This window comes from Helicoverpa armigera, chromosome 10, assembly GCF_030705265.1.
Source record: "Helicoverpa armigera isolate CAAS_96S chromosome 10, ASM3070526v1, whole genome shotgun sequence".
In the NCBI taxonomy this organism is placed as follows: Eukaryota; Metazoa; Arthropoda; class Insecta; order Lepidoptera; family Noctuidae; genus Helicoverpa; species Helicoverpa armigera.
In genome coordinates, this window is record NC_087129.1 from 11273714 (window position 1) to 11301619 (window position 27906).

General features: G+C 35.1%; 4 protein-coding genes across 5 annotated transcripts in view; 2 read left to right on the forward strand and 2 right to left on the reverse strand.

Moving 5' to 3' along the window:
- The first annotated feature begins 2079 nt into the window (after window positions 1-2079).
- Window positions 2080-11874, forward strand: LOC110370974 (sucrose-6-phosphate hydrolase). Its single transcript, XM_021327013.3, has 2 exons — window positions 2080-2146; window positions 10335-11874. The coding sequence occupies exons 1-2, from the start codon at window positions 2130-2132 to the stop codon at window positions 11719-11721; spliced, it is 1404 nt and encodes a 467-aa protein (XP_021182688.3). The 5' UTR covers window positions 2080-2129; the 3' UTR covers window positions 11722-11874.
- On the forward strand, window positions 3228-5017 carry LOC110370975 (sucrose-6-phosphate hydrolase). Its single transcript, XM_021327014.3, has one exon. The coding sequence runs from the start codon at window positions 3304-3306 to the stop codon at window positions 4759-4761; it is 1458 nt and encodes a 485-aa protein (XP_021182689.3). The 5' UTR covers window positions 3228-3303; the 3' UTR covers window positions 4762-5017.
- Window positions 11875-13971: 2097 nt separating the features above from the next.
- Window positions 13972-15635, reverse strand: LOC110370976 (sucrose-6-phosphate hydrolase). The gene has a single exon (XM_021327015.3). The coding sequence runs from the start codon at window positions 15590-15592 to the stop codon at window positions 14156-14158; it is 1437 nt and encodes a 478-aa protein (XP_021182690.3). The 5' UTR covers window positions 15593-15635; the 3' UTR covers window positions 13972-14155.
- A 3795-nt stretch (window positions 15636-19430) lies between these two features.
- The window catches only part of LOC110370999 (proton-coupled amino acid transporter-like protein pathetic), a 50798-nt gene continuing 42322 nt past the window's right edge, over window positions 19431-27906 (reverse strand). For both annotated transcript variants that reach the window (XM_021327047.3, XM_064036614.1), the window contains 2 exons: window positions 24312-24478; window positions 19431-21092 (listed from right to left, as the gene is read on the reverse strand). In XM_021327047.3, coding sequence (XP_021182722.3) covers window positions 20812-21092; window positions 24312-24478 — 448 coding nt within the window. In that variant the 3' untranslated portion in view covers window positions 19431-20811. The remainder of the gene's footprint in view (window positions 21093-24311; window positions 24479-27906) is intronic.

Here is a 27906-nt window from a genome sequence, read left to right on the forward strand (position 1 = left end):
ATTCAGAGTTTCTTTTTTTATATAAATTGTTTTTTTTTTTCATAATGTTTCTCAACAGTTTCAATATACCATAGGAGTTCAATGGCATGAAAAGGAAACATTATACCATCGTTTTGTAAAAGCAAAGGATATTAGGAACCAGGGTCGAACCCAAAAGTTTAAATGTTATGGTAGAAGGTCGGAATTCCTTACATAGGAATGGGAAATGGGAACAAATGAATGGGATTTTGTAGCGGTTTTGGTGTCAGGAATATGTCCGGCAGTAGACAACGTTATGTAAATTGTGCCGAGAGATTTGCAAATTGAGGGAACTTGTATAAAAGCTTAGAATATTTTTTATTCGTTTTATGATAGGCACGTGTATGACAACTGCCTCATGATGATAAGCGATGTCGTTGTAGATGGCGCACCTAGAACTTACATGATCACTCTTGACTTCAAGACTCCAGTTTGTTGCTATCTGGAAATAGATTCAGTCATCAACATCTACCCAGCATTTGTCCACCTATGTTGAAGTAACCTTCCAGTCCACTTGATGCAGCTGAGTAATAGACATGGATCGACTGCCTATTCGATCTCCTCAAGTCATTTACCTGAGCAGCACGACTATATTTTCCCTTGGTAAGAAAGATTTTCATACTTTTAAGAATCTTCCAACTTATTGTGGTGATATTAGTCGACAGGCAGGGCAGTCAAGTGGTAGATGACGGTGAGGGGTGGACGTGTCAATACAACACAGAACTACATGTCTAGGTATAGTTGAGGTAACTAATACCTAGTAAGAAGTGATACAACAATACTATTTATACATATTATGAAAAGCTACGTGTTTATATTAAGTAATTAATATATGTTATCATCTGTATGATGGATTTCCTATTGTCTATTTATATTAACATTATCAATACTGATGAATACAATACGTAGTAAAAGATCACACCACACCGCTTCCATGGTTCCATAGACGTCCTTCACGGTTGGGCCATCATAGATTCAAGTGCATATTAATATAATCTGTCATCAGTGTATTCCCATCTAATTACTTTTGCAAGCCACAGTGTATTTACAGAATAGCCTAAAAAACGTTCAATTAATCAACCGATTGCTTCCCAAACGACCTTCAACAATAAATGTAATATAGGCAAACAAATTAGAAAAGTAAATAAAAAGTCGTTACACGTGTTACGCTCAAAAGGCCTTTATATACTTACACTTCTGAAAATAAATAAAACTGTTGTTAAAATACGTTTTAGCTTTTGGGTTATAATCATGGAGAAAAAAATAACTAGCGATGGCATAAAAGAAAATCGCTTAGTAAAATAGTGCGGCAAAATGCGGGTGTGCGGGGGACGAGAAACGTTGTTTCGTTTTCTTTGGGCCCGATATTTTTTGTAATACCAATAAATGGTTGACAGATGTCTCAAAGAACCCGAAGTCCTCGCAGTTCACTCGTAACTAATCGTTTTAGTCATGCCCATCATACGAATTTGACCTAGAAGTAGGCGCCTGACTTACCTGCATTATGGCATCTCCGCTCATCTTTCTTTACTCCGTGGTTAATATAAAAAAATACTAGTACACAATTTGTTTGGAAACTAAATTATGAATTTGAACAAAGTTGAAATATGTCAGATTGCGGGAGTTAATAACTACGTGTTGAATTGTTCAGAGGTTTTCAACTCGTCGAAATCGCGTTTTTGTGAGCTTTCAGGCAGGAAATGAAAGTTAGTTTTTGTTTAAATTGAAAATTTATTTTTATTGTAAACTAGCCTCTGCCACGGAACATGCGTAGGAGTTGACATAGAAGCCCATAACTAAGGGTTAAAAGACTAAAAGATTTCTTTTAGATCGGTCCTATAGTTCAAAAAAAATAAACAAACATACAAACATTTTTTTTGCCTTATATTATTAGTTACAGAGATTATTTATTGGTATCAATAAGTCATTAACCTTTCATTACACAAATAAACATTACGTCCATTGTCCATCGTTTTTAGATAACAGTAAAGTCATTCGATTGGCTTAAATTTCCCCCACCACCCGCACGACTCTTCTATCGGTCAGTTATCGTCACAGACGTGGAAGAGAGCAGACGTGTTTCGAGTTCCCGCGCAAAGTTTCAAGATAAAATGTCCGCGAACTCAAGGTTAGCCGATTAGCGCTATTTTTAGAATTAAACTAGCTTCTGCCAGCGGGTTTACTCGCATCCCGTAATAACTTCGCACGAAATTCCTCAATAAATGGAATATTGAACACTGAATTTTTTTTTTTAAATCGGTCCACTGGTCCCTGAGATAAGCGCGTTCAAGCAAACAAATAAACATTATAGTATAGATTAATTGACTATCCAGCGCTATTTTTTAAATTACCATAATGATTACCTGCATGGTGTTGATTATTTTGCCTTGCTATTAATAATTAGGTCTAAAATAGTTTGCGTAATAGTACCCGCACACTGAAAACTGATTTGATGATGAGTTGCCGATAGTTTGTTTGGGCTCTGAAAATAACAACAATAGAAAAGCTAATTTATTTCTTACTTTATTCATCATCTGCCTAGCCATTTTCCTACTACATAAGTGTCGGCTTCCAGCCCAATCAAATGCATCTGAATTACAGTGTTTACATAGAGCCGCTGCCAATTTGTCCTTTTCAACATTTACTTCTATAGTAGAATTATTATAGCAATTCATTCTGATATAAAAATATAATAATATTGTTCATTTTTAATGAAAGACACACATCGATAGCTAACATTGCGAGAGATGTGCATTAGGCGCTTTACACATGGAGCGACGTAAGTTGAGGCAACGAGGTAACAACTTTTTAAATGTTTCTATATGGTTTATTTTAGCGAAAGTTTCAAAAAAGCGAATTCCCATTGTAAAATATGCATATAGGCAAAAGTTGCGATATGGGCCTTAGGTTTTTTTCTTCAAGGTAAAAAAAAAGAACCAAATATCTAAGGTACTGTTGTAGAAGTTACATAATAAATTCATTCATACGTAAATAGAAACCACGTGTACTAAAAGACAAAAAAAATGAAAGCAAACGTTGTTTACTACCTTATTACACGAGGCACTATGTTAATAAAAGAAAATACCATAACAATATACTTATCTCAACCAACGAACAATTAAGCTACACCATTACAAATGTCAACGATGCCAACAATTATTTCTATTAGTTGACAATCAGTAACACAACGTAGTACACGACATTACTTCTATATAAATAATCACGACTGGAAAAATTATTATCTATTCCAACAGAGCTCAGTGATCACGTCGGTTTGTACGGAAAATGTTAACAATTGCTACAAAGTTTATACTAATAGCGCTGTTTTTTAACAGATGCTCGGGCTACGACATCAATCCACAATTTGTTCCGCGATACCACGTTTACCCGCCCTACGGATGGATGAATGATCCCAATGGCTTCTGCAAATTTGAGAACGAATATCACTTGTTCTATCAATACAACCCACTATCTAGCCAAGAGCCTGGAATAGCCCACTGGGCACATGTAAAGAGTCCTGATCTCATCCATTGGGAGAATCTGCCAATAGCAATGTACCCAGACCAGCCTTATGATAAAGATGGAGTCTTCTCTGGAAGTGCTATCATCGAAAATGGAACAATGTATCTTCTCTACACTGGAAATGTTAACTTTCCTGGAGGAAACCCTGACCACCAGCAAGTACAAGCTTTAGCATCAAGTACTGATGGAGTGAACGTGACCAAGTATGAAGGGAATCCTGTTATCAAAGGGGAAAAATTTCAACCAAATATCAGAGACCCGAAAGTCTGGAAGCACGGTAATATTTTTTATATGGTTCTTGGAAATTCTTTCGATAATAATACTCGCGGACGAGCCTTATTATACTCGTCGCCCGATTTAATAAATTGGAAAGAACGGTCGGTTTTGGATTCATCGGACGGTTCGTTAGGTTATATGTGGGAATGTCCCGACTTCTTTGAATTGGATGGAAAATATGTACTATTATTTTCTCCACAAGGTATCGAACCTCAAGGAGATAAATACAGAAATCTATACCAGACTGGTTACATAGTTGGTCTATTTGATTACAATTCTCATATGTTCACACCTATTACCGAATTTAAGGAATTGGATCATGGACATGATTTCTATGCTACACAAACCATTTTGGATGAATCGGGACGTAGGATTGTTATTGCTTGGCTTGATATGTGGGAGCGAAATTATCCTGAGCGTGACTTTGGTTCAACTGGACAAATGACTATACCTAGGGTGTTATCACTCACATCAGACTTAAGACTTATTCAAAAACCTGTAAAGGAACTTTCTAATGCTCGCGGCTCACAATTGTACTCCGGGAGAGCACGAGGTGGTCACACCATTAAGCTGGACGAGCCTGCTGCTGACATACATGTAAGAGCCTCGAGATTTAGAGACTTCAACTTAGCACTGGTAACTGATAATACTACAGTATTGTTGAGTTATAGTTACCTCAGAGGTACGGTGACACTCGACCGTGGCGGAGACGATGGCATTCGTAGAACACAGTGGAGACCTTCATGGAATAAACAGCTAACCTGGCAGATTCTGGTAGACTCCAGCTCCGTTGAATTGTTTTGTGGAGAAGGTGAAGTCACTTTCTCCAGTAGATTCTTCCCTTATAGTAATGTGAGTATCAAAATTGGTGAAAATTCAAGCGCTGAAGAGTTGACTGTTTATAGAATGCGCCGTACGATAAAATTGCCTGATGGAAGTAATTAAGTAATGTCTTCATTGTATCGCGTGTTTACACAAACAATATAAATTGCGGCAAAAACTGATGATGATCAATTTTTGATGAAAATATTGTGCCAGTGACATAAATTGTGGATAATTGGAACATTATGTTTTATTTGTCACGCTTTTTGTGTTAATCGTCATAGTACATTTGGACCGTGTATTGGTATTATTTTAAACAGTTAATGAGTAGATTCTGTTAAAAAACTTTTTGGATTATCTTAATACATTTCACTATAGATTGGTTTTTCATTTGAACTGGAAACAGAGTTCTCATAGTTGGTAAAAAAGTCATGTCTTTTCGGTATTGAAATCCTGACGTTGTACATTTTAAACTACCTAATAAAAATACATTTTTATCTTGCGTGTTTCTTCCCCATATTGTAACCATTCATTATATGAACATTAAGCAGACAATTGCTTGTTCAAGCTCATTTACTCACGATAATGAGTGCAGAATCGTGCGCTACAGTATATTAATTTACGTCACACTGGTTCTTCGTGTCTTCAGGAAGAAAACTGAGGAAAATGTGTGGAATATAAACAAATGATGGTCAGAAAACAGATGGGGCAGTCATTTGTTTGTTGTATGTATAGAATCTCTATAAATATCTTCAGTCATTTGTTTGCCCGTTATAAAGAAATTATATAACTCTTTTATGCGAGTATGCGGTCTGTTGTAATTAGTTACCATATTTTAGGTTTCAAATCATCATTCTCCGAGCCTTTTTCCCAAACTACGTTGGCCACCACGACTTTTTTTTTAGGTTTCAAAATAGGTTTTATGTAAAAGTTTTACATTGAAATTGTAATGATAGAAAGATACAGGTTTTTAAAAAATACTGTTACACCTTTTATTAAAAATTATAAATTGCTAGGTACAGCAAAGAATTTTAAAATAAAATATTATTATTTGTGTCAATTTTCATTCAGTAATCCTGCAATGCTTCAGTAAAGGCACGTGGTTGACATTATTTACTTATCTTAGTCTTTCAAAGAAAGTAAACACTAATCTCGAGGCAATAAAGTTGTTAATTTTGTAAACAGAACCCCGTAGAGCTATCATTTTCTTGCGGATTGCAGCTTAGGCAATTTATTCATGACTTTATTATTATAAGCGTAGTGTTGATATTTCATTGGCAGAGAAAACTTCAATCCAGGTTTGTGGCGGATCAATTTCAGATTGGTTTATTTACCAACTTTAAGAAAGTGAGTTTTTATTATTATAAATGCGAAAGTTCTGTTTGCCTGTTTGTCATGCTTTGACAAACAAACTGATTTTTTACATTTTTCAGGAATTAGTTTCCTTGGAACACAGATTGAAAAGATTTTTAGATATTAATATAATTATTAATATAATATAAAGAAACTAAGAATATTTTAAGTGCCTTTTATAGTTATCGGCACGGATATTGAGCTCTGAGCTTCACCTGCACAGAAGCGATTTATTGGTTTATTGCCTTATGTGTACAGTGCGCAAAGCGATCCCCACTCTTTCGCCGAGAGCTCAATATCCGTGCCGATAACTATAGCAACTGTAAGCGCCTCCTTCTATTATTAACTGCTATCATGACGATTACCATACTTCTGTTTTGACTAATTTGTAGTAGAATTTAACTACGTTACTACGCTAGTACAATGTTAACATCAACTTTGTTGAGTTTACTGAAGTGTACATAATACGGTATTGCAAGTGAAGCTGCAACAATTAACCTGTTGAGTATCAGTTTGTTATTTTAAGCAGCTTATCCATAACTAGTACAACGCTCATTTCCATATCTGCATAATATTGAGGTGAAGGCAAAGCTTTGCTAGGGATGAGTTGTAACTACTAAGCACTATTCATTTATTATTTCGTAGCTTTGGTTTAACCTAATTTGCGAGTAAGTAGCAATACCTATGAATGATTTGGAATAAATATTATTAAGATACAAATGGCAACTACTCCTCGCATCCGGGTCAAATGTAGCTCATAATTAACAATTGTCATCAAAGCCAAAAAGTGCCAAACATACGTAAATCTCATAAGCTTTTGTTTTAATATTAGTGAGATGTCAAATAAATCATTTAGTTCACCTTATTTCACTCTGAATTCAAATTCTAGAAACGTAGAACTTATCTGTTGATTTAGAAACACTACCTCACACAATTAAAGCGATTCGAGCTGACATTTAAATAAAATGAAACACTAGCTTACTGAAACCAATTCAACCAAATTGAATTTCCAGCATCAACAGTATTGTGAGTTTACAATTTATTCTAAAAATACTTTGTAGAAAGAAAATAATAGTTTTAACTTAATCCTGAATCCAATCAAACTATTTACTCGGAACAATACCTGATCGCTCGACCGATTAAGTACACAACATTAATCAATTTTTGTTATGTCTTAACTAATCTTGACTATTGGAGGTTTTAATCTATACTGTCTATCTATGCTAATAGACTAAAGAGGAATCATTTTTTGTTTGTTTGTTTATACCATAAAGGCACCGAAACGAACCGATTTGGAAAATTATTTCAGTGCTGGAAAGTTACACTCTTCCCGAGTAACATACTGTATTTTATCTAGGTAATGTTATTATGTAAAGTGGTATTTTGTATAGTAAAAGTAAACGGGTGAAAACGCGGGGCTACGGGGCGCGAATGAAAATGACTGGTTTATAATAAACAGCTGATTTTCTTCATACGTTGTTAATCTTGTTGGTAAAAATGAACCTAAAAGACTTATAAGCTATCTGCGGGGGTCTAATAATATTCTTATATTTTTACTAACATAGTTAGTATATACAGAGTAATATCTATTCTAATAACATAATATTTATATCAAAATATACCTATGTTATAAAACAAGTCAAGCGTGAAATTAAAGTATCCCTTTATTCAAATCTATTTACGAATTTTTATTTGATCGAACTGGTTTAATAAATTAGATTAGAATGATAACCATCCATGTGGCCATATTACTTTACAATGCTTGACTAGCTTTCAACCGCGGTTTTACCTGTGTCTCGAGGAAACCATTTCCCGCAAATGGATAAAAAATAGCCGATATTTATAATTAAATAGTGGTTGTAGATATTAGCTCTAATTATTAAAGCAATTGTTTCATCAAATGCAATTCTTTAGCTTGTATTAAAATAATGATGTGGTATAAAATACAGATAATAATATTATAGCAGAAATAATACGTTGCATTTGTACTAATGTGATACTGCGGTTTGTGCCACACGATGCATAATTAGTCCGGTCAAAATTTCAACGTTCCCTCGAATGTAATTTTCGTAAATACGAATAGGGTAGTTTCCAGGGTCGAAATAATGAAATAATATTTAGTCCGCTTTTTAGATAATCAAAAAATATTGGATACGTATTTTTTCTTTTTTTAATTAAACATAAAATGACAAAGATAATACGCTTCAAAAATTAGGAGTGGGGGCCTTTTACGTCACAGTCTCCTGAAAATTGTAGCAACTTGTGACGTCACACTCAACTTTAACACGCTATATCTTAACAAGTTCTGATCCAATTTAAAAAAGAAAAAATACGTATCGCTTAATTTTGGACAATCTACAAGACGGACTAATTATTATTTTTTAGGAAACTACCCTATTGTTTCATTTGCATTTATAGTCCTGATGGTCACTCGGTTATAGGTCCCACACTTCTAAAACATGCTTCTTTGTTTAATAGAAATATGTACCTGTTTTAATCACCAATAAAAACTAGCGTCAGCCCGCAGTTTCACCTACTTATTCTGTTATCCTATAAATAAACCATGTTTATTATCGGAAGCCTTTCATTTATATGCACGTTAAGACGTAACAACTACCTATAATTTTGCAAACACATACTCGCTTGATAATATTTATTAGTAGTATTTTACAATGCAATATTGAAAATAAAATTGTGAGAGCAATCCAGCATGATCAACACTTCATTTAATAAACTAGCTTCTTATGAAGAATAAATTAAAGTTAAGAACCATTTTAGCTTCATAACTTTAAAGAGGAAACCCACAAAAACTTGTCTCACAGTTGACTCAAAGTTTGCAGTTTAATGCAGCGATAAATTTCAGAAAACGTCATCGCTGCACTTTGCACCATCTGGTCTTTAAACTTTTGTAATACCGGTATTAGTACTGGATTTCAAAGTTATTGAAGAAGAAACTGGAGAGATAGTTTAGAGAAATATGATATTTTTGATAAAATAATAACTTACTATAAGGGCCCTATTACACATCTCAATGAATGAACCACAAATGTTTGTTTGTACCCTAAAGGCTCCATAGCTAATTGACCGATTTGTCTTGAACTCTTTCACTGTTGGTCAGCCACACACTTCCCAAGTAACAGAGGCTATATTTTATCCTGGTACGGGCAGTATTTCACTTGTGGTGCGGGTGAAACCGCAGAAAAACGGTTAGTTATTAAAAAGCTAAGTAGGACCAGTCTGGAGACTAAACTCAAAGCTACTAATACTCAGGCTCCATATGAGACAAGTCTGAGATAAATCTGACAATGTTTATTGTAGGAAATGCACACAAGCATTCTTTAATCATATTGACATTTGGTAACAATCTTACCTTACTCTGATTATGCCAAAAATGGATAAAACTGAGAGTCACTGTTGATTATCATCATCATCAGCATTTATGTCGTCGTACTGCTGGGCACAGGCCTCCTCTCACTTTTGCTCAATGCGGATTGCCCCGCACAGACCTACCTATTTATCGACCTTACCTATTACATTTACCTATGTCGCGCAGTCGGGCAAAAAAGCGTGATGTAACCGCACGTTTTCTAAACATCTTTAAACGAACACATTAAAACAACATCCGGAGATTAAATGTAATGTTTTTGCAACAATTTTTTGTAGTTATCGTGATTAAGTTTAACTTCAACTAAACGTTTTAACATGCAATTTTTATATTCCACAAATTATGAGCAATGTTAAAGAGAATTTTATAAAGCTGGAGAGTTTGTTTGTTTGCGCGAATTTCACGAAATATGGAACGGATTAAAATGAAATGTTCAGCGTTAGAGAGTCCAATTATCGAGAAAGATTATAAGCTACTTTTTATACGGGTGTCCTTAGTAGTTCCCACGGGACGCAGATGAAACCATTGCCGGAAAATAAGTTATCAAAATAATTTTTTTTTTCGTTCAGCTTAAAAGGATACTATCAATTTATTGATGTCAAGAGCAAGGAAAATTATGTATTTTTAGCACAACGATAAGGCAGTTATGTTGCAACAATACGGAAGTTATTAATATTGCATTTAACAATTGCAATGCATACAATTCACAATATATAAACATAGCTGTATCTATGTTTGCATTCTTTCAATTTCTTCTAAATCAATAAAAATAATAATTCTACTTATGTCTCATGTTCACTCTGCAACACAACTATTAACACCTCATCATGCGTTGTATATAAATGATCAAGGCGACAATGAAAATAATTTACTCCTACCGAAGAGCTCACAGATCACAGTGTATTCAGAAAATGTCCATCGCAACAAAGTTTATACTAACTGTCCTGTTTTTAAACAGATGCTGGGCCGGCGATGTCAATCCTCGCTATGTACCGTATTACCACGTCTATCCGCCTTCTGGTTGGATGAACGATCCCAACGGCTTCTGTATATTCCAAGGTGAATATCACCTGTTCTACCAATATAACCCTTACACCAGTAAAGAACCTGGAGTAGCTCATTGGGGACACGTGAGGAGCCCTAATCTAATCCAGTGGGAACATCTACCTACAGCAATGACCCCAGATCAAGCGTACGATATCAATGGAGTATTCTCAGGAAGTGCTATCGTCGAAAATGGAACAATGTATCTTCTCTATACAGGAAATGTTAATAATCCAACCAATAAGCAAGTGCAAGCTCTAGCCGCAAGCCAGGATGGGATATCAGTTGTTAAATATCCTGGAAATCCTGTAATCGAAGGGGCAGATCTTCAGCCGAATATAAGAGATCCAAAAGTCTGGAAGCACGGAGATCTTTTCTACCTGGTATTGGGCAATTCTTTCGATGATAATACTCGTGGACGAGTACTGCTATATTCATCGCCAGATTTAATATCCTGGACCATGGAATCAGTTTTAGATGAGTCTGACGGCTCTCTCGGTAATGTTTGGGAGTGCCCTGATTTCTTCGAGTTGGACGGAAAATACGTACTGCTGTTTTCTCCACAAGGTATGCAACCCATTGGTGATAAATACAAGAACCTTTTCCAAACTGGATACTTGGTGGGCAACTTTGATTATGAAACGAAATTGTTTACTCCTATAACCGAATTTAGGGAATTGGACCACGGACATGATTTTTACGCTACCCAAACTTTATTAGACCATTCAGGACGTAGGATTGTTGTGGCTTGGTTTGACATGTGGGAGTCGGTACACCCTGAGCGCAAGGACGGTTGGAGTGGTCAAATTACTATTCCGAGAGAGCTTGAACTCACAGAAGGTTTAAGACTCCTACAAAAACCTGTTAAGGAGATTGCTGCTGCACGAGGTGCGAAATTACGCTCTGGAAAGGCTCGAGCCCGCTATACCCTTAGTTTAGAAGCCGCGGCCGCTGACGTTACAGTAACGGCACCAAGACTACAGGATTTTGAACTGCTTTTGGAATCTAAAGATTCTACTCTTTCAATCAAATATGACTACAAGAAAGGTACAGTCACACTGGATCGTGGAGGTGACGATGGCGTTCGCAGAACAAAGTGGAGGCCTGAAGGTAATCTTGTCTGGCAGGTTTTGATAGACTCGAGCTCCGTTGAACTGTTCTGTGGAGAAGGTGAAGTCACTTTCTCCAGTAGATTCTTCCCTAACGGTGGATTGAAAATCAGGATAGGTGACGGTTCCCATGCTGATGATCTAACAGTTTATGAAATGATTCGCACGATTCAAGCACCTGTTGACAATTGAATTGCAATTTAATTGAAAAAACATTTTAAAGACTATTGCAGTATTGTTCATTGTTGTGAAATTGCTAAATTATGTTTTTTTTTGTGACACTATTATTACGTGTATTAAGAACGTGTTGGCATTTGTTGCTATATTTTTATTCTGTTCGTTTACAAAGTATTGTGATCTATGAAGTTTATTAGATAGATGGTTTTTAAGCAAAGCTATGGTTTTATTTCTATGCGTATTATTTTTTTTCCCGTCGAGTAAAGAAACTCTGTCTGTACATTCATTTTCGACACCAAAACTACTGAACCAATTCATTTAGATACACTTGCAGCTAGTCTGTCAAACTGTCAAGTCTGAGTATGGATAAAGGCATAGCGATGGAGACGGATTCCTCTGAACGGGTGGAATGGCGGGCAAAAGCTACTTTTAAATACGAAGGCCAATATAAAATTGAACCAATATAATTTATCGACAATATCCATCCTTTTTTAAGTAAGGCGTTTGAAGTAGCTTAAATCTTATTAAAACTTATCCGTATATATTTTTTGTAAACATTATTATAAGGCAAGCTTCCTACGTGGGAAGATGTGGATGGTTGATGAAAATGTAGCGAATACTTCTCAACCTAGTTTAATCTAAACTTGATTGATGAAGATGAAAATTAGGCTTGGAAAATTGAAAAAAAAAATAACAGAATATATTTAGATGATGTCTTTAAAGGTTTTATGGCGCTTGAATAAAACACTATGTCATACACCATTTTTTACAGTATTGGTATTAATGCAAAAAGTTCTACAATGTGTTCTTGTAATTTCGAGAAAAAAGGAATGATAGAAAAAATGCCTTTCAATCTTCTTTGAACCGATTGTAATTTATTAGTTTTTGTTCCATTACTTATTTGAACTTTAATTTTAACACCTATTTAAACAGGTGTTGAACACATTTGTCTACATAATTGCATTAAATCTCTGGTCTTAATATTGTTTAAACTGGAACCAAATTTTTCGTCGCTGGCGTTTCTCAACTTAGCATTCCCGATACGGAAACTGTCTCGTTGGCTGGCACACTACAACATTGTATTTTCCTAGAAATAACCTAGACTGCAAACTTTGTTGGGTAAGGTCAAAAAGGACGGATCGATGTCTGTTTAGAAATAAACTGATGATCTTTTTAAAAAAATGGTTTATTATGTTAGTCTTGGACGGAGGTTTCGGAACTAGCGAACTTACAAAAAATATTTCACTCTTAAAACGTTCTACTTATCGCACATCTTTTAAAGGAAATGATTGTTATTGTTCTGATTAATCTATCTATACTAATATTCAAAGAGGAACGATTTGATTGTTTGAATCCAATCGACATTCTAACTACTGAACCAATTTGAATAATTCTTTGACTGTTAGGAAGCTACACAATCTGCGCTGAACATGGGCTTATCATATCATATTTTTATCCAGTAACGAGTAGAAGTGTAGGGACACATGTAAGTATGTATGGCAGAGTGCAAGGCAAGCAAAAACTTGTGTGAGCGTGAAGTATGCGAGGCACGGACAGTTACTGCGCACTGGTCCGAGTGAACGGTTCTATCTATGGGTTTACGCGAAATATATCCGGTATCCGAACACCGTTGTTTCTCTCAACCCCCTGCGCCCCACGACCAGAAGAGGCAGTGCTCAATTAGGAATCCTCCTAAAGGCGATCCCTAAAGAAGTATCCCCGATACGCGAGTGAAATCGCATGAAACAGCTACTCCCTATTAATGTGGAATCGATATCGATGAGATATTCAATGTCACAAAGCGGACATGTTTGTGAAGAATATCTAAAGTTAATTTATATTTGAAGTTCCTAATTTGTAACATGGGTAGAACCAAGTGGCTACAAGGAATATGTTTTCTGCGCAGTCAAACTTTTAGCCACCGAAAACTTCATACAAAAGCTTTGAATCAACTGTTCAAATACTCAAAGTTCACCAATTTGCTAGAAATCAAATTATTTGCTTTATCGTGAATGATGTGTGTTATGAGAACTTACAACATTCTGAACTTCACAATTCTGTTGTTGCTAGTTAGGCTATTGTTATCATATGGGAATGGTTATCTAGCGGTATTACGTTATGTGTACCAGTATGTAAATGTGCAGATAAGAATAAAGCTTTAAGAGCCCCAGTGACTGTGCTCTGTACACTACAGACTAAACTACCACCGGCCGATGGGTATTTTGCTACCAAGAATTGAAAGGGAATTAAAATTAAAAACGGTAGTTTGCTTTAACATGATGCCTTTATTAAACTCTTTTCTTTCTTAATGACGGTTACAATACAGTATTTTGTTTTAATCATATAGCGATAAAATACATAATGGAGAAACAATACATAATTAAGGTTTTTACCAAAATTGAACAATATTACAACAGTCATAAGAATTGGGATTCGGGTCTGTTACAATTCAATTGTCACCGGGTGCTGCAATAGTACGAAGCATTTTGTAAACTGTTAGATCATCAGCATTAGAACCATCACCTAACCTGATTTTCAATCCACCGTTAGGGAAGAATCTACTGGAGAAAGTGACTTCACCTTCTCCACAGAACAGTTCAACGGAGCTCGAGTCTACCAAGACCTGCCAGATAAGATTACCTTCAGGCCTCCACTTTGTTCTGCGAACACCATCGTCACCTCCACGATCCAGAGTGACTGTACCTCTCTTGTAGTCATATTTGATTGAAAGAGTAGAATCATCAGATTCCAAAAGTAGCTCAAAATCTTGGAGTCTTGGCGCCGTCACTCGAATGTCAGCAGCCGCGGCTTCTAATCCCAGGGTGTAACCGGCTTTAGCCTTCCCAGAGCGTAATTTCGCACCTCGTGCAGCATCAAGTTCCTTAACAGGTTTTTGTAGGAGTCTTAAACCTTCTGTGAGTTCAAGCTCTCTCGGAATAGTAATTTGACCACTCCAACCGTCATTGCGCTCAGGGTGTACCGACTCCCACATGTCAAACCAAGCCACAACAACCCTACGTCCTGAGCCGTCCAAAATAGTTTGAGTCGCGTAAAAATCATGTCCGTGGTCTAATTCTCTAAATTCGGTTATAGGTGTAAACAATTTCGTTTCGTAATCAAAGTTGCCTACTACGTATCCAGTCTGGAAAAAGTTTTTGTATTTATCACCAATGGCTTGCATACCTTGTGGAGAAAATAGCAGTACGTATTTTCCGTCCAACTCGAAGAAATCAGGGCACTCCCAAACATGTCCCACAGAGCCGTCAGACTCATCTAAAACTGACTCCAGTGTCCAGGATATTAAATCTGGTGATGAATATAGCAGTACTCGACCGCGAGTGTTATCATCGAAGGAGTTGCCCAGTACCATGTAGAAAAGATCTCCGTGCTTCCAGACTTTCGGGTCTCTTATGTTTGGCTGAAAATCTGCCCCTTCGATTACAGGATTACCAGGATATTTAACTACTGATATCCCATCCTGGCTTTTGGCTAGAGCTTGCACTTGTTTGTTAAATGGGTTATTTACGTTACCAGTATAGAGAACATACATTGTTCCATTTTCTACGATGGCACTTCCTGAGAATACTCCATTGATGTCGTACGGTTGATCTGGAGTCATTGCGGTAGGTAGATGTTCCCAATTGATTAGATCAGGACTCTTCACATGTCCCCAATGAGCTACTCCAGGTTCTTGGCTGGAGTAAGGGTTGTATTGATAGAACAGGTGATATTCATCTTCGAAGATACAGAAGCCGTTGGGATCGTTCATCCAGCCAGAAGGCGGATAGACGTGGTAATGTGGTACGTAGCGCGGATTGACATCAATGGCCCAGCAGCTGTTCAAGAACAGAGCTGTTAGTATTAACTTTGTTGCAATTGACAACATTTTCCGAATACACTGTGTCTGTGAGCTCTTCGGCAGAAGTAGATAATTTTCGTAGTCGCCATGGCAATTTATATACCAATCCGGCAATATGGTGTTGATACAGTTGTGATGCATTTTCAGGATGACAAATTATTATTCAATTTAATATTATTTGCATTGGTTCGTCTTAATTGTCTGTAGGAAAAATTAAGAATGAATTTCCAATATTTGTATGCAATTATGTAGCGTGTAACTTTGCAAATACAGATGTATTAATGTTTGACTATCTTCAATAGTGTCTGTGTTGATATAATAAAATTGCCTCATCATTGTGCTAAAAATATACTTATCGTCTTTTTCTTATGCGTCCATCTTCTAGCTTCATTGCAGGAAGGAAAAGGCGTAACCATATCTATTCTTGTCTTAGAAAGACGAATTCCAGAAATGGAAAAATCACACACTGCTAATTTACTTTCAAAAAACAAACGCCTGATAAAAATAAAGTTAGCCACATCATCAAATAAATAAATACTTAACTAATTTATTTCTGAACTAAAGCCGACCCTTAAGTAAATAACTGAAGATGTGCTTACGTCAGATTTATCTATTCGGAATGCTATCACTTCCCAAACACTTCCCTTTTATACAAATAAAAATGTTAAGAAAACTTGTTAACGATACTCATCATCTTCACAATAATTTTACTTTAAGTTACATTATCAGAGAAAATTCCTAAGAAACACTCATTTTCGGCTTTCAGGAAAGTTAGAAAAAGCCTCTTTAACTTGAAGTAAAACAATTTGTTGTAATTTTTGTTTAATTGCCTTCTGTTCCTGAATAATTTATTTTTGATTGTACTCAAAACAATTTTGGTTTCCTTGTTTCTTCCCAATGCCTATACCTTTATATCTTAGAATTGTTCTTAGGTTTTGACATTCAAATTATAATATAATCACTGTTAAATGTATATTTATGACGGTATTTAAAACTCTACGAGTATATTATTACACATTTCCCAATGGAACCCCTTTTGATACAACATCAAACTTTCTTACAGTCCCTGTGCAGGTCTCTTTTCATAGAGAGAAGCAAGAGTGTTATTTACCATAACTGGCTAATGCGGTTTCACCCGCATCCCGTGGGAACTACTTCCCGTACCGGGATAAAAAGTAACCCATAGCCTTCCTCGATAAATGGGCTATCTAACACTGAAAGAAATTTTCAAATCGGACCAGTAGTTCCTGAGATTAGCGCGTTCAAAGCGATTAGCGCGTATAGATAACTGGCTAATGCGGTTTCGTACTTCTTCCAAGTCTAGGTAAGACTAAAAATAAATAACAGATAATGTAAAATGACTAAACATTTCTCATGCAGAATGGAATTTTTTATTCGTTTGCGAAAAATATGTATCCAATTCCCTCAGGATCCATATAAAACTGTGAAGTACCGCAGATTAAACAGTCCCTAAGTTTGTAAAACTTTAAATTTGACTTGAGTAAAAGTTTGAGGTGTTGTAGAATAAGGTACTTTAACAAAACGGTTTTTATTCTTACTTTTTCCTCCCCAGACTTTTCGAAATATAAATACAACAAGTAGTAAACAGCTTTAGAAATATTTCCTTTGTTATGTACGATGTTCTTTTTCAAAATGATGCGTATTTTTTTCAGAAGTTCTCAAGTGGTTAAATGACTCTTTTCTAAAGGATGTGTTTTGCGGTCGTAAGCCTGATAATAATGATGTTAGCATGTGATTAGGCTTTCTCCCTCAAGCTATCAAGTTTTCATTAGAAGTTAAACATTTTTCTTTCATTTTGATTTCTTAGAGCTCTTTAACGGCTGATGGCGTCCACGGCCGATTTAAAGAGAAGTCTGAATTAATGTAAAGTCATTTGGCGTAACTCGGATGGCACGTTAAACTGTATGTCCCGGCGGTCATTGAACACCCTTGGCAGTCGTTACGGGTAGTCAGAAGCCAGTAAGTCTGACACCGGTCTAACCAAGGGGTATCGGGTTGCCCGGGTAACTGGGTTGAGGTGGTCAGATAGGCAGTCGCTTCTTGTAAAGCAATGGTACTCAGCTAAATCCGGTTAGACTGGAAGCCGACCCCAACATAGTTTGGGAAAAGGCTCTGAGGATGATGATGCATTTGGCGTAACTCGACTAGAGCTGAATACAGTTATTCCTATCACTTGCAATACGGGTTACAGTCAATATAGTTTACGAATTGCAAAATAGAATAAAAGATAAATAATTTAGTACATAAGAGGGTACATAAGAGGAGTACATAAGAGGAGTACATAAGAGGAGTACATAAGAGGAGTACATAAGAGTAAATAAGAGAGTATATAGAAGGAGTACATAAGAGGGTAAATAAAAAAGTACATAAAAGGAGTATATAAGAGACTACATAAGAGAGTACATAAGGAGAGTTCAAAAGAGAAGTACTTAGGGATAACACATAAGAGAGTTCATAAGGAGGATAATGGTGATGATGACCTAAATTAGGCCAAAACTCCAAGCGAACAAAGTTACAGCCAATATACAAATAAATCTTTTTTATTTCACCCCCGACTGTCTTGTAAGTTTAAATATAAAATGTTTCTTGTACCTTTGTACCATTAGTAAAACACATTCATTCAATGATTAAATTTTATTGCTTAGCCGTTATAGTGTCTGTATTCTGTAGACTAGAAATGTAGGAGGATAAGAAATATAATGTCTTTTGCAGGAACTTTGAAATACCAGTCAAGTGTGAGATCGACACAACAGGATGGGTTCTGTACCTTCGCGGCATTGAAGAATAATATAATAGGGTAGTTTCCAGGGTCGAAATAATGAAATAATATTTAGTCCGCTTTTTAGATAATCAAAAAATATTGGATACGTATTTTTTCTTTTTTTAATTAAACATAAAATGACAAAGATAATAAGCTTCAAAAATTAGGAGTGGGGGCCTTTTACAGTGTCACAGTGTCCTGAAAATTGTAGCAACTTGTGACGTCACACTCAACTTTAACACGCTATATCTTAACAAGTTCTGATCCAATTTAAAAAAGAAAAAATACGTATCGCTTAATTTTGGACAATCTACAAGACGGACTAATTATAATTTTTTACGAAACTACCCTATTATAAATAGATTCTCTTGATCGAGCAACGTGATCTACCGAACACCGAAAATATGGTTTAATAATTATTATACGAAAAGTATTTTCTTTTTATTTATCCTATGAATTGAGTAAGGCTACATTTGATGTGTATTTCTAACCAAAACAATTATAGCGAGATTATATTAATGAGCAAACACAATTTAATTTTTTTAGCTACTCTCCACAAATCGTATTTCAAAAGGTTTAATTTATTTCCTGAAGACTTACAAAACGTTAAAAATGGCATGGTAACAGCAGTTTTCAGGTACGGAAATCTAAAAGGCAACAACCCCAATAAATATCCCTTTGTGTAACTTACCGTTGCCATTTTAGAAAACAAAAATAATTGAAATAGATTGTTTTAATGGCTTTTTGGTCTCCGTTGTTTCTCAATACGATTTCTTGTATGTTCAATCCGCTTATATGGTATTTCTTCTATCGGATTGCTTTTGAGCTAACAGAAATAACAACCTTAACTTAGTTACTTGGAGAATTGAAATTATATTCAGTAGCAGTTTAAAATAATAGTTGAGTGAGTATATTTAACCAGTGAGTAGTTTTGAAATCACACATTAAATACCTGATATTTAATTATAGTTAAAAATATATACCATCACAAAAAAGTTGATGAGAATGAGAATTAAGCTTGAAAGTTTTCGAGTATTTCAGGTATTTTTTTGGAAGGGAAAATATTGAAATAAATAGACATAATAAGTAAAAGCCATTTTATATTGTACATTTCACTACTTTATCTATATACACGTATTTTTTTCTACCATATAGTTTTTTAATTATATTTTTACGATAAAGACTGATTGGAATGCGGAAAGAATTATTTCAATTTTCATCACAGGAATTTTGAAATTAAAAATTCCGTCTTGATTTTCCTACATTATTAACCATATTATTAACAATAATTTATGAAACCATAAGCGAATTAAGGAAAAAAAATACAAATCAAATTGAAATACAACAATACAGATATTGGCAAAACTCAATTAATCAAATTTTAATAAATGGTTTGAACATGATAAAGCAAAAATTACTTTCAATTTTATCAAAGTGTCTTATTTCGTTTTTCAGAACATTAATTTGATTGATAAATATGATGATTTTCATGATAGTTGTTTTCAAGCTTTGTAAAGATTTATTCATTTATATACGTTAAACAGATTTGATGAAAGAAAACATTTTTTTTCATGAATTAATCGATCTTCACATTACCTATTTTTAAAATGTAGTGAAAGTATTTCTAACATGATATACAATAGTAAGTCCTGGGAACGTTAGTTAGAATTAAATATAAATATTTTACTATGAAATAATTCTAAGAACAGAACCTATTTAAGTAGAACTACTACTACAAACTACACTTATTAAAACGACATTAGTTAAATTCAGACGACATTTTCAGACGTTTAGTATATTCAGACAACATTTTCAGACGTTAGTTACATTTAGACGATATTTTCAGACGTTTAGTATATTCAGACGTCAGGTATTTATGATATAATTTTAAAAAATCTACTCCTAAACAAAATTCTTAAAAAATATTACATTTGTACTTTTTTCTTTAAACCACTGGTAACTGCTTAGACAAAGTAAAATATTACACAACCATATTAGTTATAAGCTTATTTTTTAATAGATAATAGTAGTAATGGTATTTATTAATCATTTCGTGTTTTGCATTGAAATCTATTTCTATACTACTTAGTTCTAAAACTTTAAACATGGATTCAACAAACTGAAACTATTAACTTCAAAAATTTGTAGAAAATTAATTATAATAAATGAAAAGTATCAAAGTGAGCTCACATTAAATAGAGTACCTATTCACAATGGGTAGTCCTTATTCATTTCAAAAAACTTAAAAATGCAAAAATATTAATGTACTTAGTCTCGCCTAGTGCAAATTGTAGAAAAATAAAAATTGTGAAAACATAAAACGATTGCATTATGGTAGGCAAAAATCTGTCGCATCTACGACGATTAATCTATGTCTTGACTAATTAAAGATTTGCTACATTTGAACAGCACCACTTAATACTCCTCAAAAAAACCTTAAAATCTCACTTTTGTGTCAAAAAAATTATGTCAGCGTGGCATTATCAAATGCTTCATGACTACTGCTGCCAAAGTCTTCAATCATACCCTGTACAGACACGTACGCTCCAGAAACTAATGCTATAATGGAAATGATTCCAATAAGAAGGTTTTTCCAGAGGACATAGTTGAAGGGGCCTAGGCCTGTGTCCCAGTGGTACACTGTGTCGACGACCGCTGGGATGAGGAGGCCTAGGGTTGAGAAGAAAACTGCTCCAACGAAGCTGATGACTAGTTCCAAGTTGGGGAATGCTGCTGCGATTGCCACTGGAAAGATAATGAATAGTGTAAAGTAAAATATAAATGACAGTATGATATGTTACATTGCCGCCTTGAAAATATCGGAAAAATCCTTCTCTGTGTGAGAAAAGGCCAGTGAAAGACTCAATATTTTTTGGACTTCATTTACAACGTTTGTTGCAAGTTCCAACATTTCATTTTGAGTTTATAATATGCTATATCTATTCTCTGTTTTCTCGCTAACTGCTTATAGCGACAGTTTTTTTAGAATAAATAACAGAACCTAATCTACGTTATTTTTTCATCAAAAAACATAATTCCCAATTTAAAGTCCCACAGTTTTGAATGTCAAAGAGATATGAACTTAAAAATGTATCTCTGTCCATTCGTGACGTTTTCACGACTAAGCCGCTTAAATGGTTTCCACGAAAGAACGATTTTAGTATTCTCCGATTTTTTACTCTGAGTTGAAAGAACGTTAGGGATCAAATTCCATACTTTATCCATCATGTATTAAGTTTTCATATTAATTTTTTCTCTTAAAATTACCAACGTACCTATTTGTATTGAGCTGTTTTTGTTTTATTATTTAGGATTCATGTATGTTTAATTTTAAGCTCTTTTTTGTCGCATGCTGTGTTTATTTTACCATAGTTTTTAATTTCTTTAAATTACATAAAAGAAACAGTTGACAGTTGGTTATACATCGCCTATCAACTCTAACATCAAGTTTGGTAAAACCAGAATTAATATCTCTTCATATAATTTTACTGTTATCAACATCTTATTCGGAAATACAAAACCTATATTTGTGCAAAAATAATATGGCATTATACGAAGAACAGGAGTCCTGAAAGACGTGACCCTTACAACATGCCAGCAAATAAAATACTATAGTTGGGCTTCGTTCCGAGTTTTATTGAAAAAAAGATTGGTGGTAAAATAAACGTATAATCCGTACACACAAAACACAATATAAACTATTTAATACTAGGGAGCTTAAGCACCGGCACGCGAGCGACGCGGGCGTCCGTCAACAACGGAGCGCATGCGTCGTGCTTCGCGGTTAGTCGTGCACTGTCGGCTCTCCGCGCGCGCCGCAAAAGCTGCGCGGCTGTTCCACTTTTAATTTCGGTAGCGAGCCGGCGCGCGTCTTAACCTAGAGGGGCGCGGAGGGGCAATAGACAAGGTCCGCGCTACAATACCCATAATATTTATTTGAAATGCTCGAACACAAGCAATTATTAAACCCATATTGGCTTGTAAGCTTCGAAAGGTGACGTAAAAGTGGAATGGAGAAAGCTTCAAATATAATACTGCGAGGAATTTTTTCCAAGACTGGGTATTTGCCCGTTTATATTTACATTCAATTGCTGAATTATGTTTTCTAAAAACAAACAATACAAGGCCCATAAATTGAATTAAAATTTATGTGTATCAGAGACATAAACTTACATTCAGAATTAATGGCGGTGCCAATGCATTATTCTTTATTTATTTATTTATTTATTTATTTATCAAAACACAGCTAATTTAATCTTTACAGGCACTTAGCCTAATACGACAAAATTAGTTACATTATATAAAATTTAAAAATTCAAAATTACATTATACATACGAAACTAAACATAATATCACAAAAATAATACCACTACTAAAGTTTTAAATACTAACAATACTATAGGTGGCCCTTGTGAACTCATTCTATTTGAATGTTTAAGGAGGCCTCTAGGTCTTTAAGATTGTAAATAAATAATGATAAACTGGTTTCTCTGCCTATTACCTTCTATCGCTTAATAATTTAAAACAAAGTATTCCACTCCTGTCTCTCAGTTGATAATAAACTTAGAAACAACTAACTGGAACTAGACCAATAGTTAGGGTGAAATGCGATCAGTACATCGATGTATTTTCATTTTCTTTTTACGTTATTAGAGTTTAGAAAATACATACTTTACCTACATTTGGAGTGTGTTTGGAGTAAATACGCAAGCAACGCCTATTACGAATTTAAAAGAAGTTATTACAAATTGACAATTCAAAGAACTCCACTTTACCTCGCAAATAAGCAAACATCTGGCGAATAAAATAACCTATTTTTTATCTTTTATTAAATTTCACTTACATCAGAATACATTGAATAAAATTATCACAAGTAATGTGCAATTGAATTCTTGGCTTTAAATTATTTTTTTCTTCTTGGAACCAAACCTTTTGCGTTTTTTTTTTTTTTTTACTTATGTATGTTTAATATTATTATGAAATTATTCAATTTATTTAATCAACAAAAATAAGTCAGAGAGATCTTGAATAAATACACAATTTACAAAAAACAAGTTAATATTAACTGAGAGACTTGTAAAATCATAATTTATTATTCAAAAATTTGTAACTACTTACTATAACCAAATATAGACCAAACAAACGAACTTCTAACTACATTTAAACGACCAGGAAATGCTCCTAATTTGGCAAAGCCGACCGATTTTCGGCCACAGCTTTACAAAACAGAATTAAATAGCTTTGATCCACTTCGGGCTAACTAATCGCCCCACATTGTTCGACAATTATTCACTACAGCACAGTTAATTAGTCGTCAATTGTTTGTATGCAAATAGGGTTCAGTATAAAAGCCATTTTAGCGTGTCAATGGGTCTTTGATTATAATAAATACGAGTATTTAATTCCATCTGTTTTAATTCAACTTGTAAATGCGTTAATACAATAGGAGCTAGCAGAAATCATTCAGTGTATGATTTGTATTAGTTTTGTTTAATGTAATTTGTAGTGCGAAAATTGTATTATGAGGATTGTGTTACTACATAGTTGTAGTTGGAAATTATATGCCTATTGCTATTTATGATCAAAGTAATTGTTTAACCTTACTATAAGTGATAATGAGCAGTAGGTATGTATTTAGGCATGTAAGGTATGCAGTATGCAAATAGTAGAAATATCTAAGTACCTATACAGTAGGAATACCTACTTTATGTAATTATAATGAAATTGACCGAATATTAATATAGCACAAGTGATATTCAAAAAAATAATCTGTCTGTAAAAAAATCGGACATTACAATTTAACTCTTTCGAAAAAGTTTTGATTCTGCCCATGACCATTGATCCTTAAGGATCCGAAACGTCGTCGGGATCAAATAATATTAACATAACCGCGACCAAATCCGTGAAAGTAGTTTTATTTAAATGTTTAATATTCGCATAAGTGTTAAAAAAAAACAGTCTCACCTGCAACAGTAACCATGACAGTTCTGATGGCAATTTGCACGAAGTTCTCATACTTGGACTCCTTGCCTTTCCTCTTCCTGGTTATCATTTCCATGGGCACGTAGAACTGGAGAGCGAATGACAGGAATATCACGAAGGCCATCAGGGCTTTTGCTACTTGAGCGATACTGTAAAGAAAAAAGATACCTTTAGAATATATCACATTTGGTCGCTTAAGCAAGATACATATGAGTATACTAGCTCCCGACAGAGGATTCACCCGCTTTTTGAATACATTACTTCTCACAGCCGTATAAAAAGTGGCATTGTGTGTTATTTTGACGTATAAGTGATATAATATTGCAAAATCCGTTCAGTAATTCGTTTTTACGTGAAAGAGAAACAAAAACCTATACATAAAAACTTTAGCGTTTACCAACAATACAATAATATCACTTTATAGCGAACTATATTATTCTTAGATTTTCACTATCATCATCATCAGCTTACATCTATTATATTAAAATAAGTCGGGTTTTCCTTCCTAATGCTATAACTCCAGAACGCACGAACCGATTTCCACGGTTTTGCATTCGTTGGAAAGGTATGAGCTCCATGAGGTTTATAGCTAAGAAAATTCTGGAAAAAAATATCCCTGACTTTTGAAGGATTCTCTTGGAAACGCGATATAACCGAACTCTACGCGGGCCAAGCCACGGGCGGAAGCTAGTTAGGTATATAGTACCAGGATAAGAAAAGTATTTAAGCAAAACGCAAACTCAGTTACAGAATACCTAACTATGAGACAAGAAAATTAAACCAATTTCCTAGCCAGTTGCATTTTCGCGTCGAAAGCCGTTTCAAGGAAAACTTTAATCTCCACGAAATCTGGCACTAAGCCAGATATGAACTTAATGGTACTTTGTGAACCTAACAGTAAATAGACAAGTTAATACTTTTGAGTTTTAAAACCCACATGGGATTAGATTTATAGCTTGACTTCGAATAAATGCAATGAGATACAGTTACGCTGAAATAAAACGGTAAGTTGAGTCATTATTTGTGGTTTTCGAAAAAGACCGAATTAGATACGTAACTTCATCTATTAATTAATGTAATTTAACAAAGAGCCTTTCAAGAGAGTTTTTCAACCTTGCGTGTTGAAAAACACCGATTTGAAAAATCTTTTACCGTTGGAAAGCTACACTCTTCCTGAGTAACATTGGCATTATTTTATTCCTGTACCTACGGACAGTAGTTTTCACGGGACGTGGATGAAACCGCGGGAAAACTGCTAGCCTATTAATGTAACCAAACAAACACTCATATTGTCCGTATTTATTGTACCTAAACTACATAAACTCTAGTACATAAGTACACTGCCGTATCAACGAGCTGTCAGCATAGAGGTGCACCTCTAAAGTGTAGCGCTAATATTTGAGCACCAAACACATGTGCTCCGAGAAGAACATGAATACAAGCGAGGACAAAGGGGTCTGTTACCTGCCTTTGTAACTGATATGTTGGGTACCTACCTAATTTTATAGGGAATCTGAGATTATTTTGCCTGACTATTGCGATGAAAAGGATAGTTATAATAAGTACGCAGTTAATAATATACATATATAATGCAATTTTTAAAAGATTTTTTTCCCCTTTTTAGGTAAATAATTTAGAGATTTTTTTACACTTTTTCTAAATAATAGAACTGCTGATTTAGCTTAGTAACATACATGGTGTTGTTTTAAGATGATCAAAATACCCAATCATGATTCTGTGAAAACTTTATGGCATTCAAATTAAAGAACCCATTGAAGGTAATGAGAGCTAAATTCTCGCCACAATTATATAAAGCGACTTTCTTATTTATTTAACTACAAATCAGGTTTCCGCGTTCGGGTTCCGCGTTTATCCAATTTCAGTTGATTATGTTATTTACAGCGTGTTAATAGAATTACTGAGGAAAAGTTTCTCGGAATTTCTTAATTAAGATACTGATTAGTTGATTTGCGGTCCTGGGACGTTATTGGTGATTAGAGAAAGGAAGATTGATTTAGTACAATTTTATCTGAAGTTTGGGACCCTTTTCGAGGGATTAGAAAGAAGATAAGAATGAAAAAGGCCTATCAGTAAGGAATCATTTTACATTATTTTAAAACTAATTAAATAAAAAATGTATTTGGTCAATTTTACAATGAATACAGATATCTCACGTTGAGAACCCTGTGCTAGGAAGTTCTGAATTATTCCTTAACTTATGAAAAAGCCATAATTTTCAGGATTTCACAATATTATTATAGCGAAAGTGGCTGTGTTACATTTTCAAGCCACATCTGCCGAACCTAAATACAGAACCTAATAACATGGAAACAAGTATAAGTTACTTTTATACGAGTTGGAAAAAAATTAGAACATTTTTTCGACCAAAATGTGGATCAAATTCAATCACAATGTTCGTGCTCCAATTTGATACTGAAACAGACTAAATTAGAGTTGCGGTTTTGAGTTATTTACGTCACAGCGAAGCTCACTCTCGAATCGTGGGCGTAATGTTCCGTATTAAGGTAGAATTCCGTGGATAGCGGCTACGACAGCCGCGCGCGGCTTACGACAGTCGTCGGCCGCGCGCGACAATAGTCAACATATGAAAATGTATGGCGCCGCTGCCGAGGCTCGCGACAGTCGCGCGCGGCCGACGAATTTCGTGAGCCGCGCGCGGCCGTATGCATCTCAACATGGTCTAGCGCTTAATAACATCTATAGAATTTTAGTAAAACCAGAATTGAATTGTTTTTTTATTTAGTCGGCAAAACTACCTTTTGTTTTCATTACAATACAAATGCTTTTGAACCAGTATTTGGTAGTATCCTTCATCATTTCTACTTTTTAAAGATAGGGTAGATTGGTAATCTATTTTCATAATACAGCCACAGCAACACGTCATCCTCTTCTTCTTCAAGGATATCAATTAGCACTTCGACTAGAGGGAACGGACGAACAAAATCGACTAATTTCAAGACAATGCCGCGCGCGGCCGACGAATTTCGTAAGCCGCGCGCGGCTGCGTCAGCCGCTACCCACGGAATTCTGCCTTTACGTTCAAAAGGGCCCACATGACTGTGGAAACCGAATGTTTGTCAACAACAGCATAGATTACAAAGGCTACTGACACACTGCAAATTAAACAGTCGGCCGACTGTCGGGTTCGATTTTTTCTTTAATATCGTGTCATGTCAATCAAAGTCAACCAACAACCAGTCTAACCAGGGGTATTGAGTTGCCCGGGTAACTGGGTTGATTAGTCAGATAGGCAGTCGCTCCTTGTAAAACACTGGTACTCGGCTGCATCCGGTTAGACTGGTAGCCGACCCCAACATAGTTGGGAAAAGGCTCGTGAGATGATGATTTCAATCAAGCATTTTAGTCGGTCTGATCCGAACAAATACGTGATCGTTGTTATGTGTGTACCTAAATTCATCTTCATATTGCTTTATAAGCCCAAACCAACTATAGGCCGACTAAAAGTTTGTAGCATGCGCGTACTCTAAAAACAACAGTCTCAAATATCGTGTAGCTGAGAATTTGCTTAATTTGATCAGGTTAAGGATAATGTGAT